This window comes from Clupea harengus, chromosome 21 (assembly GCF_900700415.2).
Source record: "Clupea harengus chromosome 21, Ch_v2.0.2, whole genome shotgun sequence".
Lineage (NCBI taxonomy): Eukaryota > Metazoa > Chordata > Actinopteri > Clupeiformes > Clupeidae > Clupea > Clupea harengus.
In genome coordinates, this window is record NC_045172.1 from 2,548,821 (window position 1) to 2,564,134 (window position 15,314).

Genomic DNA, 15,314 nt, shown 5'->3' on the forward strand with positions numbered 1-15,314 from the left:
TTTTTCCAAAACTTTTGCAAAAACTTTTTGTAAAAACACTCCCTTCAAATGACCTCAATCAGTGTGTTACTGTGTGTCATTGACCAAGTAGCTGTATGCCTCCTGTGTTCCAGGGATCACCACGGTGCTCACTATGTCCACTACCATCACTGGAGTTAACGTCTCAATGCCTCGGGTCTCCTACATCGAAGCTTGGGACATTTACCCGTGGGTCAGCTTCGTCTTTGTATATCTGTCTGTGATAGAGTGTGCAGCTGTCAACTACCTGTCAACAGTGCAAGAACGGAAAGAGAGGAAACTGCAAGAGAGTGTAAGAGTTTTCGGTTCAGGCAAATATAAGATGCCAAAGTATTCCATTCCATTTAATACACTCATAGAACTAACCTTCTTTCCTTCAGAATCTTTGATTGACTGCAACCGCTTTATGGACTTCTTTAAAACAAAGGTTGAAAACATCAGGCACAACATCACCCCCAACCAACCTGACCCTCACCCTGATCATGCCCCCCATGATGGCCCTGCCCTTGATCACTTTGCTGAGGTCACTCAACCTGAGCTCTCCAGCATTGTTTAAAAAATGAACTCCTCCACCAGCTCTTTGGACCCCATCCCCACATCACTATTGAAAGCGTGTCTATCAGCCATCATCCCCACTGCAACCTACATAATAAACAGGTCCCTGTCTTCTGGTGAAGTACCCCCCTCCCTTAAACTGGCAGCCATCAAACCTGTGCTCAAAAAGCACAATCTTGATCCTGAGGACCTCTCCAACTACCGTCCCATCTCAAACCTGCCCTTCTTAGCAAAGATCTTGGAAAAGGTCGTCACCCTCCAGCTTCATGACCATCTCCACTCCCACCACCTTTATAAATCATTCCAGTCCGGTTTCAGACCATCCCATAGCACTGAAACTGCTCTGGTGAGGGTTCTAAATTACCTCCTAAGATCGTCAGACTCTGGCTCCCCCAGTTTACTTATATTGCTGGATTTAAGTGCTGCTTTCGACACGGTGGACCATAACATCCTGTATCAGCGCCTCCAGGAGGTGGGACTTACAGGCACTGCCCTCGACTTCTTTCATTCTTACCTCACAGGACGCCAGGAATATGTTGCCCTCGGCAATCTCACCTCCAGCGTTAGATGTGTTACCTCTGGTGTCCCCCAGGGGTCAGTCCTGGGGCCTCTGCTCTTTTTAATTTACATGCTGCCCCTGGGAAATATACTACGGAGCCATACCATGGAATTCCACTCTTATGCTGACGATACCCAAATGTACCTAAGAACTGCACCTGACAAACACCTGGCTCTTTCCCGGACTACTAAATGCCTGGATGACATCCAGCGCTGGATGAGCAACAACTCCCTTCAGCTCAATGGCAGCAAGTCAGAGGCCATTCTTATTGGCACCCCTTATCAAACTAAAAAGGCCAGCATCACCCACATCACCATAAATGGTCACCCCACCCCTCTCTCCTCACTCGTCACAAACCTGGGTGTCAAGCTGGACTCATTATTGTCCTTAGATGAACACATTAAATCCATCTGCCAAACTTCATTTTACCACCTGAGAAACATCTCAAGGCTGAGACCCTCTCTACCGAAACATGCTGCAGAAAAGCTGGTGCACGCATTCATCAGCTCCCGACTTGACTACTGCAACTCTCTGCTGGCAGGTCTACCAGCGAAAACCATTCAGAGGCTGCAGTATGTTCAGAACAGTGCTGCCCGGGTTCTCACTCGGACAAGGAAATCAGAACACATCACCCCAGTCCTCTACTCCCTCCACTGGCTTCCAATCAACCAAAGAATAATTTTCAAAGTCCTTCTCCTAGTTCACAAGGCCATAAACAATACCGGCCCAACCTACCTCCAGGACCTCCTCACCCCTCATTTCACATCAAGGACACTTAGGTCCGGAAACTCAAACCTCCTTGCAGTTCCCCGGACAAAATTTACTAAAATGGGAGATCGTGCCTTCTCCTCACTGGGGCCACGACTCTGGAACAACCTCCCGGAGAACATTAGGGCCTTAGATTCCCTCACTGCTTTTAAATCACACCTCAAAACCCATTTATTTATCTCTGCCTTCACCTAAAGTCCTGGGGTACGTTCGTCGTAGGATTGAAGCTAAGTTAATCAATTGGCCTTTTAGCCCGTTAAGATTAGCGAGCTGATTGAGAACAGCAAATATCGGTTCGTTAACGGCTGACCCGCATCCTAATCATGTGGTTAATTTCAAGCAGGCTAAAGTTATCATGGCATTTGCGCGTGCACGTCCTACTTCAAAAGGCAGGAAAGGTCGATCACCAAAACCATGATTTTCTAACGGTATAATGGTTCTAAACTCAAAGAAAAGGGCTCTTTTTTTCTCCGCTGGCGAGTAGGAGATGAACATGAACGCTTATGAAGAATACAAGACCATAATCATGGCAAAATTCAACACCACCACCGCTGTGAGAGCAAGGTGTGTTGGGATGTTTATAGGGTGATATCGATGTATGAATACCTGACGCCAAGTGTCAGCTGGTACAGAGGTTTCATCTACCGGTTTGCATCTGCATGGTTGCTGGTTCAAATCCCCTCACCACCTTCCTCGATGTAGTTTTACATTTCCTTGGAAGTCGCTTTGAATAAAAGCGTCTGTTAAATGACTAAATGTATTAATAACAAATAGAATAAATTGAAGCAGTGAAAATAAATTTTCTGTATTTCTCTCTATTCTTATCATGAGTCCACCGTAATCATTTTCTACAATAATGATATGCTATGGTGTACTAATAACACTCATATAATTATGAGTGCTTTGTTCTCCGCATCACCGACACTACAAAAATGTACCACTCGCAAAAAAGCGCAAGACAGTCAATGTGGTGTTTGCAATAAATGACTCGAGAAGGTCTTGTAAATTAATGATTCCTTGTCGGCTGAATCGGTAGCGCTCATACAAGAATAATGGATCTTGGCGATCGCAAAGAACTCTCTCCCTCCGCTAATCTAACTCTAATATCAGTCCTTGGTCAATGGGATCCCTCCTTTTTCCGGGGGTGTGGCAAGCTTATCCAGCTACACTTAAGTTACCCTGCCCTGGAGCAGGTTAGTGCTAATCGATATGTAACTATGGTGATTTATCAAAAGTTGCTTCCACGAACCAAAAAGAGGGGCGTTTTTTATCTTAGCCTGAAAATTAGCTCGCTAAACCATTTAGCGAGCTACGACGAATACCCCCCTGGTCTTTGTTTTAGTTTATTTTCTGTGTTGTTTTTAGAATGCATTATTTTAATTGCTCTGTCCAAAATTACTCTGTTTTTAATACATATTATTCGATCTCATTATAATCTTATTAATTATTTTAAATTCATTTATTATCTTTTTTGGTATATTATATTATCCTATTTTCTGCACTTCATTAGCACTTCTATTACTTTGTATTATTGTTGTTGTGACTGTCTATACTATGTTAAGCACCTTGAGATTTCTTTGTATTTTAAAGTGTGCTATACAAATAAAATCCATTATTATTATTATTATTATACAGTAAATGCCACCAAGGAGCAAGGCGAAATAGCACAAGAGACCTCAAAATCAAGTTGCATGATTGAAGTCAATTTAATAATGATCATCTTCATGTGAGTATGTGCTAGAAACACATGAAACGTTTTAAACAAGTTGTGAATTTTTTATATTTTCAATCTACTGTAAATTGCAACAAAGGTAAGGGAGAGAATTCTGACCCAACCACAGTTACTGTACCATTTCCAGGTAGTTTTAAACTCAATAATCAATAATCAACTACATTATCAAGTACATCAAGTTACAACTTGAATCACAGTATGTTTTGTCAGTGTTAGTGTAACAAGCCTTAAAGCAGCACTAAGGAGCAGTATTTTCCCTACAGACCCCCGATGGCAATGGCGGAGAGGCCATTCTCCATATCCATTTTTCTTCAAGCTGTTATTTTAAGGTAAATTGTTACATATTTATAAATTAGGGGGATATTGATTGAATGAAACCCAAAAGGACTGTATGCTGGTGTAATGAATAAGTGACAATCGCCACAGGTTTGTCCGGTCAGAACATGAATGATGTGGATGTCAAGTTCCAATGAAGATGAAATCACTGTATTTATTGAAACACACACTCAAGCCTTGAATGGCATGACGACATGAATGACGGTGAAGTGAAAGTAATCCGTGTAGGATTCTTGTCACATATGAATCCGTGTTTGACTAGCCGTGAAATGAACAATGATCTGTGGTTTCTATGGAATGACAAAATGACAAATATACAAATATTAACAATTAAATACAATAAAGATTAACCATTATATACAAGATGAATGTTATGAATCAGATGAAGATATGTTCCTTGCCGCCGTGCAGTAACGGTGAACATTCTATTTATCCATATCAACCGTAACTTGTTGGTTAACGGTAACAGATTGAAACATGACAAGACAGTGAATAATTACCACACTACATAAACGTACATATATGATATCCACTGATATGAAACAGACTAGATAACTAACACACATATTCACAAACACTCACATTCTCAGTGATGCACAGCAATGATGAAGTGTAATGGCTATGCATGCAACCCGAATTGTCCAACTGCACTCCTTGACAACGACCTCTCCAACTCCAGTTTCTTGTGCCCGACAACTTGGTCATCAGAGGGTCGGACTTATATAGTGGAGATGAAGGGGAGCCTTGAAACCGGCTTGGGGTGACCAAAAGGTCCTTAAATTTCCACTGTGCACTAGGGATGAGAATTGATAAGATTTGAACGATTCCGATGCCTTATCGATTCCTGCTTATCGATTCGATTCCTTATCGATTCTTATTGGGCAAGGGGTGAAAAAAAGAGCACAAACGGGTTTATTTACATTAATTTTCTTTTATATAATTTCTATAATGCTACACACACCATATACAGTATGTATACATACACATTTAAAAAAAATTAAATAACCAAAAACATTTATACATATTCCTCTTGAACTTAAAATAAAACTTACATAACTTAAATAAAATGTATTCTGTTTAATTTAAACATGTTCCTAGAAATTAACCTACCGAAAATCTGGGGCATCTACCGTAGTAAAAGGGTGCAAACCTTTCACCACAAACTTAGTCACTGCTCGGTGACATTCGTTGATCCTCTCCTCGGTCATTTTATTTTTCCCTGCCTCGAAGAAAGGATGGGCTAGAGGTGTACAAGACGTGCTAGCTGTAGCCTGTGACCCAGACAGACTACCAGCCTCTGAACCGGTCTAACTCTGAACGTCATCAGCTAAATTGGATGGAAATGGAGATTATTTTATTTGTATTTATTAAGAGGGGAGGCAAACACTACCTCTGCCTCAATGTAGGGGGCTGAAAATGGAAGATTCTATAGCTAAACTAGCGTAGCTATATGCTAAGTTTAATAATGGATTAAAAGACGATATGCTCAGTTTAATAATGGGTTAACAAGATAACGCGAACGTTTGCTGATAACACACGCCCTCCGATAATTAACACCGTTACGATCAAACATTTCTTTCAATCCAAACGTGAAGTGATCAATAATGGGAGACCAATGCCAGAGCTAAAATGTATGCTTCAAACGAAGGGACAGAAGATAACTTGATCGACTACACACAATAAAGGCAAATTGCTTCACACAGTGAGTGGTTGTGATGACTTTTGAGGAGTTTACCTTGGACAGAAAGAGATGAAGCGCCGGCGTTAGCTGAGCTGCTGCATGTCTTGAAGACATGACATTCCTGTAATTTAATTCCATGCTGTGTGTTCAAATGCTTATTCATATTTGTTGTATTTCCTCCCTTCGACGAAATAGACTTCTGCCTAGTTGCCATGTTTGCTGCAGTCTGAAGAAGAAACTAAAAAAGTTCGCGCATGCGCAACGCCACAGAGGACCGACAGCAGAACCGTTAAAGAATTTGGCTGAAGATTCCAAACAATCGGTTCACTAGGAACCGGTTCTAAAAAAGATTCTCGATTCTCATCCCTACTGTGCACGAGCCCCACGGAACTCTGGGATCAACCGATAGGATGACCTCTCTATGGACCCCAGGTCCCGTGAGTGGCCTGCACAGTGGGGTGCCCAGCTGGATGCAACTGGTGGCCTTTTTAACAACATTGTTACTTTAATACAAAAAAATATCATACACAAAACCTTAATTTGAGAATGAAAATTGGGCATACTCCTACGCAATGTTGCAAAAAAAGCCTCACAACTCGGCACATAGCTGGGCACATTTAAATATATCACAGTTCATCAGCTCTGATGTCAGGCATGCAAAGATCCATTCAAGAAATCCATTCAATGGATAGAGACATTGCCTCCCAGCAAAGAAGTCCCTAACAAGGCACCTGCTCAGCACACCACCTCCGCACATTCCTCTCAGAAAAACCCTGTGTCGTTCCAAACTGGGTACATAACGCAGCCGCGATATCACCACAAGACATTCCATTTATTCTGTTCTCTGCAATAAAACCTGCATATTCGTGCAAAGACATTTTGTTTACGTGTGTCTCATGGATGTCTGACTCCAAATTATGGCTTCAAATCAAATACACCGCCAACTACTGCTCCTGACTGACAGCTCGTTTCCAGATTTTGGTTTTCTCATTTCAAAACGAAAATCCGTTGGCCGCAAAGTACACGGACCGCCATACCTATGCACCACATTGAGAGTAGAGTACACCATCAGGTCAATGGCCACGATGAACGCCTTTCTTGTACCCGGTGCTTAAAAAATCAGAGTTGAACCAGGGTGGTACTGGCAAAGCGACCTGGATTATTACCTGTTCTTTACACTGACCGATGAAAAATAGAAATCACAAGGTCAAAATATTTGCCCTTGTTTATAGTTAGCAGCAAAACCTTGATATGATAACCTGATTTGTTAATGATGAATCTCATGGGACTTTTAGACTACAGCTATATAATAGGCAACGTTAAGGCTACAATATTAACAAATGTTAAATCCAGTGTTTCTCAGATTATATTGAGCTACCCGAACCGAGACCGAGACTGACAGGGAACACAAGAAGCGCTGTCCAGAGTTCTGGAATCCTCATTGACGTGCAAAGTTCCTTACATCTGCAGTCTAGCACGTCCAAATTGTGCAACAGTTCTCAGCCATTGGTCGACACACCCAGATTAACATATCTGCTCAGAATTTACATCAAAACACCATTTCAAGTCCAATCAAATTATGTTATTAGTTATGCAATCTTATAAATTGACCATCCTTCTCAAACTACATAGCTAGTCCTTTCTGGTCCTCACTGGCGGTGGAAGAAAGAAATTCCCCTTAAAGGAAGTGTGCTTGCTTGCCCAATGCTGAGGGAGTGGTCATCACAACTCATAAGCAAAAAACAAAAAAAAACAATTGGACTGGGATTGTAAATTGAGGTACTGATGTAAGCGTGTAATTACCTTTTTTCCTGATGCTTTGATACTGTAGCAAGCTTAGTGTGGTAGAAAGGCAACGTGAGGCCCCATAGGCTATACAGCACATATTTCGATGAAAGCTGTACAAATTATAGATATTTTTTTTTAAACAGATTAACACTGACATCATGGGATTAGAATAATGTCCTACAGAACAAATATGTATTGTAACATGAATACAGAGCAAGTGTCTTTTATATAAGACTAGATTGTACCATTACAATACACTCTCAAACCCCTGACCTTTCTACCCTTGCAGTTTCTCCTGGGATCAGGAGCTAACGAACGAACAGGTTAAAGAAAAGACAAGTGCGCAAACTCAACGAGTGAGCAAAATAAAAAAGTCCAAGGTAAGGTCAACATTGGGTATATCCAATAGCTAGCTCTGTCTTTGACCTTGTTCATATTTCGATGAAAGCTGTACAAATTATAGATTCTTTTTTTTAAAAACAGATTAACACTGACATCATGGGATTAGAATAATGTCCTACAGAAAAAATATGTATTGTAACATGAATACAGAGCAAGTGTCTTTTATATAAGACTAGATTGTACCATTACAATACACTCTCAAACCCCTGACCTTTCTACCCTTGCAGTTTCTCCTGGGATCAGGAGCTAACGAACAAACAGGTTGAAGAAAAGACAAGTGCAGATTAATGTTATAGCCGTTATTTTTAAAGCAAATTACCGTAAAAAATATGGTGACAATGTATAAGACATTACGGTATGCTTTTTGGCAACCGTATTTTTTACGGTGAAATACTGGCAGCTGTGGTTGCCAGAAATTCACCGTAAAAATACGGTGACAATGTATAAGACATTACGGTATGCTTTTTGGCAACCGTATTTTTTACGGTGAAATACTGGCAGCTGTGGTTGCCAGAAATTCACTGTAAAAAATACGGTGACAATGTATAAGACATTACGGTATGCTTTTTGGCAAACCGTATTTTTTACGGTGAAATACTGGCAGCTGTGGTTGCCAGAAATTCACCGTAAAAAATACGGTGACAATGTATAAGACATTACGGTATGCTTTTTGGCAACCATATTTTTTACGGTGAATTTCTGTCAGTATTTCATCGTAAATTTTACGTTTTTTTTTTTTTACAGTGTACGCAACAAAGTTTCTACGTTAAGCGGTTCAAGCTGAATTAAGCACAGAAGTCAGTAAAAAGAATAATAATGGGCTTAATGGGCTAGGACCAAGTTACATTGCAAACTCCCTAGTCAAATACTTGCCCTCAAGAACACTGCGATCATCGAATGCTGGTTTATTGGAGGTTCCCAGCAAAAGCCGTGAGAAAATCGGGGACGCAGCATTTGTTAATTACGCCCCAGTGCTATGGAACATACTGCCTATAGACATCAGGGAAGCCAGCTCGCTTAACATCTTTAAAAGAAAACTAAAAACGTACCTTTTCACATTAGCCTTTAACTAGCTACCACTTCGCACTATATATATATATATATATATATATATATAAATAAATACTTTTAATTTAATTTAATTTAATTTAATTTAATTTAATTTAAATCTCTACTGGTGATATTAAGGGGTAATTTTTTTTTTTTTGCACTATATCTGAGTTATGTTTCTTTGATGTCTATTTTTATGTGCATGTAATTTCTTTGTGCATATTATGTATTTGCTGTAAAGCACTTTGAGCTGCATTATTTTGCATGAAAGGTGCTATATAAATAAAGTTTTATTATTATTATTATTATTATAATAAGAAGAAGTACAAGAAACGTAGGAATAACAATACAGGGCATTGTATGCACTGTAATAAGAAGCCTAGGAATAACAATACAGGGCATTTCATGCACTGTAATAAGAAGCCACGTAGGAATAACAATACAGGGCATTTCATGCACTATAAGAAGCCTAGGAATAACAATACAGGGCATGTCATGCACTGTAATAAGATGAAGAAGAATAAGAAGCCACCGAATAACAATACAGGGCATTTCATGCACTGTAATAAGAAGCCTAGGAATAACAATACAAGGCATTTCATGCACTGTATTAAGAAGAAGAATAAGAAGCCTAGGAATAACAATACAGGGCATTTCATGCACTGTAATAATTTGAATGCTTGCATTAAGAAGACAAAAAAAATCAAAAATGATATGCGTTCCAAACCTCACGTCTCACCATTTAGTTGAATTTAGCACTTTTAACGGCAGGGGCGATGGTGAGCCTGGCTATGGTCTGTGGTCATGATGAAAGAGAGTTTGTTCTGACCCATGTGATGTGATGTAGCTACTGACAACATGTTAACTGAGGGACAGCAAGAAAACCAACTTGAAATGTATGGACATCAATTATCTTGGAGAGGTGCAGTTAGCACATAAACTACGGTAATACATTATGGTAATATAATTTCATACATCATTGCAAATGTTTCGATAATTTTATTGACCGTTTATAACTAGCACCAGCTATCCAATGTTAATGTTTTGACACCTCATACACCCTAAGCTAGCTCCTTAACATGGAGCATATAGGAAGTAAGTTAGCTAGGATAGCATACCTAGCTAGCCACCTAATCTAGTGTTCAAAGTGTCCTTGTTCCATGCTAACCGTAATTTCAGTCATTGTTCATTAGATGTGGAAGATGAATTTCTAAATCGTTAAATGTGGGTGACTTCAGAGCCTGTGTGTTTTGGTTATACCACATCCCTCTGTGCATCTGCCCACTTGTGATTTAGCTAGCCAGCTAGCTCCATCAATGGTAGCTCCATCAACCAGATAGCAGGAGTATCTTGTAAAAACGTATTACGCTCACGAGGAATATTTTACTTGCAAGGCAACTGTCGTGTTTAGTTGTATTCTTGTTACTGAATTGCCAAGTTATTATCAGCTAATAGATTATTAAATGATCAGCTAATAAAGTATTAACTGCTGCTTGTCTAGCTAACGATTGCTAAATAATATTAGCTGTCAAGACAACTTGCTGTTGACATATATTGGTCAGACTCATTCTAAACTTCGAACTCGCTGAGTGTTCTTGTGGATACATTTAATAGATTGCCAGATCAAGTCATCGGTGTTTATTTAAGTAACGTTAAGTTAGCGTTAATTAACTGGTTTACTTTAAAACCACTTCAGTTTTAACAGCATTATGACTCAGTTTTCTCTCAAGATTACTGTGAAGTCTGCCTGTGGATGGTGTTGGCTGTACTTTAAGGATTTATTGTTTTCATGTTTTGACTTCTTGTTTCTTTTTATTGTGCAGGTGCCGTGTGGATGGCTGTCAGCTGGTACATTGGGAGATGATGCGTCGCCACTGGTTGCTAGTGGGCGCATGTGGCTGGGTGCTCCTGCTGCTCATGGTTGCTAGCCGCTTTATCAATTTCAACCTGCATGTACCTGATGGTGAGTGACACTCAGGCCTTATACACTGACAAACAATGCACCGATTCGCTGTTGTACACCCCATGGAGACTACTATAGTTTTATACTTTGTGATATCGTTTTTCTGAAAAGAAAACCAGAGGAGAATCTGTTTTGCTTGAAATGATGTGTGGTAGCAAACTAAAACCTACCTCTCAGCCAGCCTTTTGTCGTTTCCAACAGTGTTGTCTGTTTTAAACATTTTGTGGATTACCAGTGCCTGCTCATGAATCCAGTAACACTGCTTAAACTTCTGTAAACTGTAGAATTCTGACAGACACGTCTTCTTTTCTGTGTTGCAGACTATGGGGGGAAGGTGGAGGCACGGACTTGGACCGAGCTGTCGGCCAGAACAGCCAAACCTCAGAGAACAATACCGCAACCTAACAGTATGGTAAGGTCGCCTTATGATGTTTGTCAATGACAAATATGTATTTTCTATGACGTGCTGGTTGCCCAAAGTAATAGTTCTGTTTACTTGGTTGACTGCCTATTTAGATATGCATTAAATTCATTGCCCTAATGATACTACATGTATTTTTTATTTTCTTTCTTTTCTGTTACAGACAATTTATGATCTCAAATTCTTTCTCCCCCCTCTTTTTTTGGAAGGCTGACCAAAAGAGTAAATGATTTGAGTACAATATTTCAATAATTGTATATGTATTAAAAATTCTAGACATCAAACCTAGTATTTTATTTTATTTTGATGTACACAAGCCACATTTAAGCTGTCTTCATCAGGTTGTATACCAGTATACAACATCAGCTCATCACACTGACCCACTGTGAATAAACTTGGCATGGCAGGGCCTCAGGGACATGTGGTAAAGTCCGAGTTGTAGGTGTTGGGAAGAAGAGGAGAGGGCAGAGATGAAAAGGAATCATTTAATCTGCCTCACTCTCAGGGTTTCGCATTCTGAATGCCGAGCCAGTTCAAGAATCCTGCTGCAGTTTTAGCTGCTCTTTTCTTCTCTGGCCCTTGAACAGCAAGGTCTTGATTTACTGTAAGGTTGTGGGTGCTAATCTCTATCATCCATACTGTCACCCACACCTTGATGATATGTAGGTACAGTGAATTGTCCTGTCAAGCTCCTCTTCACCAGCATTTACAGACTATAGTCATTGTAAAAAAAAAAACGAGCAAGAGATGCATAGATACAAAGGGGTTATCTCAATTAACCTGCATATAATGTTCTTATTTCTTTTTTCTTTTGTCAACTGAAAATGATATCACTTCTGTTATTATACAGCATTAGTAAGGACAGATGTGTGGTCAGCCCTGATAACTCCGTATACATGTACACGTACTTATACTGTATGCTCTTGTGTTTTTGCATGTACACTTATGCGTGCATCTTTCTGTGTGTGTCCACCGTAGTCCGCCGTGGATGTGTTCCCCACTATCCCGTCCGACTGGCGCTCTGTGGAGGAGAGGCGTCTGGACCAGCTGGCCAGTGTCTGCAGGAACGCCTCCCTCAGAAATCTCACGCACACTTCCATCAACAAGTTCGTCCTGGACCGCATCTTTGTGTGTGACAAGCAGAAGATTCTCTTCTGCCAGACCCCCAAGGTTGGCAACACACAATGGAAGAAGGTCCTCATTGTTCTCAATGGTGAGTGTCTGTGTGTCTGTGTGTCTGTGTGTCTGTGCTTGTTGTATGACCCATAGTGAGTGAACACCAGTGGCCTGGTTGTGGGAATGTACAGCATGTGTACATGGTCGTTATTAGCCACAAAGGTATTATTCTTAATGTAATGGCCTTGTCATTAGTTTCATGAAGGCAACATATGAGTATAAATCCTGTTCATATGGCAGTTGGTCCAGGAAATACAGCAATGCAATTGAAAGATGCTTGAAGATGCTGTAAATGTATGAACTATTCATTGCTTATTAAAAATATGCACAGGATGAGTTCTCTGTCCTATACTGTTGTGACTCTGCCTAAGAGGGGATCTTACTATTTTGTCCATGCTCTTCTTGTGCTCTAGGAAAGTACTCTAAGGTAGAGGACATCCCTGAGGATATGGTCCACGACCATGAGAAGAATGGCTTACCCCGCCTCTCCTCCTTGAAGGAAAATGAGATTAGAGAAAGGTTTGAAAGAATCTACACATGGTTGATCAAATGTGTTATAATGGTATATTAAGCATCTGATACTGTGTTTACAATTAAAATGTATTTTGTTATTTACATTGTATTTTATTTTTTTTTGCAGACTGGACACTTACTTCAAGTTCTTTATTGTTCGAGACCCTTTTGAGCGCATCATCTCTGCCTTTAAGGACAAGTTTGTGAAGAACCCTCGCTTTGAGCCCTGGTACAAGCATGACATTGCACCTGCCATCATTCGCAAGTACCGCAAGATCCATCGAGACCCCGACGACTCCTCTAGCCACGAAGCCCCCGGACTGCGGTTTGAGGATTTTGTGCGCTATCTTGGTGACGTCTCTGGACAGAAGCGTCTGAACAGGCAGTTTGGGCCACACGTAATTCACTGGGTGACGTATGTGGAGCTCTGTGCCCCGTGTGACATCTCCTACAGCATGGTAGGCCACCACGAGACGCTGGACCGGGATGCGCCCTACATCCTCAAGGCTGCCGGGATTGAGCACCTGGTGTCCTATCCCACCATCCCACCCGGCATCACGCTCTACAACCGCACCAAAGTGGAGCGCTACTTCTCCGGGATCGGCAAACGTGATGTGCGGCGCCTCTATGAGCGCTTCCAAGGGGACTTCAACCTCTTTGGCTATCCGCGGCCCGACTTCCTGCTGGACTGAGAGAGGCTCCAGAGCGAGACCACACCTCCAGTCAGTTTCATGTAGCATCAGTCTTAGCATGAGGGACAGATGGCCTCTCCGAGCTGATGGCTTTGGCTGTTCTTAGGTCAACCTGTAGAACCCTACTGGTACTAGACTTTCTGGCAGACAGACGTGATGCCCGTTTGGTCCAGCATGCGATGATGCTGGACGATCTCGCGCGAGTTTGATGATGGATGATTGACGAGTGTTGTCGCTGTATTGGCCAAGCAATTGCTGCTACATGCTGTAGGGCAGCAACATTATTTAACAAGACTACTGTAACCTAAATATTTAATGTAGTTATCTGCTCTGACCCTGTCTCTTCTTGGAGAAATCTGCAACAAATTGAACTAACCATCACAATATCTCTCTTTTATAGACTATGGTAAACACTCACGCAGCACTCTTGATAGATGAAGTGCCAGCAGAGGATGAAGATTTGGATAACAGTTGACCTCACCAACTAGAAAATAAAAATGACCTGTGTGAAACCAAGATCGTGATCAGGGTCTGAGTTACAATTCAGGTGTGTTGTGGTGATGAGTGTTGGGGTGTGTATGGCAGACACTGAAGGGTTGGTGTGAGCATCTTCTATACAACTGAGATATTGTTCTGCACAAGTCAACTGTACTGTAGTGCCTCTGTTTCTGCTGACAAAGTGTCCTTGTAGACTCAAACTAAATGGCTGAAACAACTCTGAATGCTTCCTTTGGGCTACGGTGGAGTAATGCTGGGTGGTGTCGTGGTGAATTCATATCCTTTCCTTTGTCCAAAAGGACTGGAGCTGCAGTGTGTCATGCTAGCTATGTTATGAGAGCTGATACAACTGTTCACAATGTGGTTGTATTGACAAATATGTATTATACTATAAGGTAATATAATATAATATCAGAATTGGAAAAAGACAGTTGCAACATTTGCTCTTCAGTCATAAAAAAAGAGATATGTTTCATTTAAAGAAGGCCACTTCACAGCTGCAGTGTGAATCTTTCACATTCCCATCCCTTTTCTCAGCAAAGAATCATATGAATGAAGGTATGAAATGTGACGAACGACTAATGAAGTTCTAATCCAGAGCAGTGTGGACTGGGATGCCTCCCATATGCCCTTGTAATTACTGCACAACATCAGACCTGAGCAGTCTCTTCATAGCAGTGCGGTCAGAACAGTACCAAGAACACACCCAGCCTGCGCATGACCTCACTCCATCTGTGTGATGCCATTTCCTGTTCACCCACTCCCTTCATGATGCTCTAAATATGCTCATGTCAGTCGCAGTAGGACCAGGGGCATCGAAAGCTGTTACATTGCACTGAAATGACTAACTAAATGACTCAACTAGAACCCCTTCAAAGAGTGTCGTCTCTTTCTTTAGCAAACAATATTTTCTTATGTGCCCGCGTGGAATGCTGGTGTATCACCAGATCGTGTTTTCACATGTTAGCTTTATACACATTTATTAAGACTTCAAACCTGTCTTAGAGTGTTTTGGAATCTATATTGTGCACACCCTTAGCACTGAGTATGCCACAATCACTAACTGTATTGCTAATGTTTATTCGAACATTGTACAGAAATATGTTATAATGACAGGTACAGACAAAAGCCACCTAAATCTACAGACAGACAGGCCACATGT

General features: G+C 41.0%; 1 protein-coding gene across 2 annotated transcripts; it reads left to right on the forward strand.

The window, feature by feature from the left end:
- Positions 1-9,653: 9,653 nt before the first annotated feature.
- Positions 9,654-15,023, forward strand: chst10 (carbohydrate sulfotransferase 10). Of its 2 annotated transcripts, none has more exons than XM_031558916.2 (6): positions 9,654-9,847; positions 10,713-10,852; positions 11,173-11,264; positions 12,252-12,486; positions 12,863-12,968; positions 13,090-15,023. In XM_031558916.2, exons 2-6 carry the CDS (start codon positions 10,750-10,752, stop codon positions 13,652-13,654), a joined length of 1,101 nt encoding a protein of 366 aa, XP_031414776.1. In that variant the 5' UTR covers positions 9,654-9,847; positions 10,713-10,749; the 3' UTR covers positions 13,655-15,023. The 2 variants fall into 2 exon arrangements, with proteins under 2 accessions (XP_031414776.1, XP_031414775.1); XM_031558915.2 differs by having other exon boundaries at positions 9,654-9,834.
- The last annotated feature ends 291 nt before the right edge of the window (positions 15,024-15,314 follow it).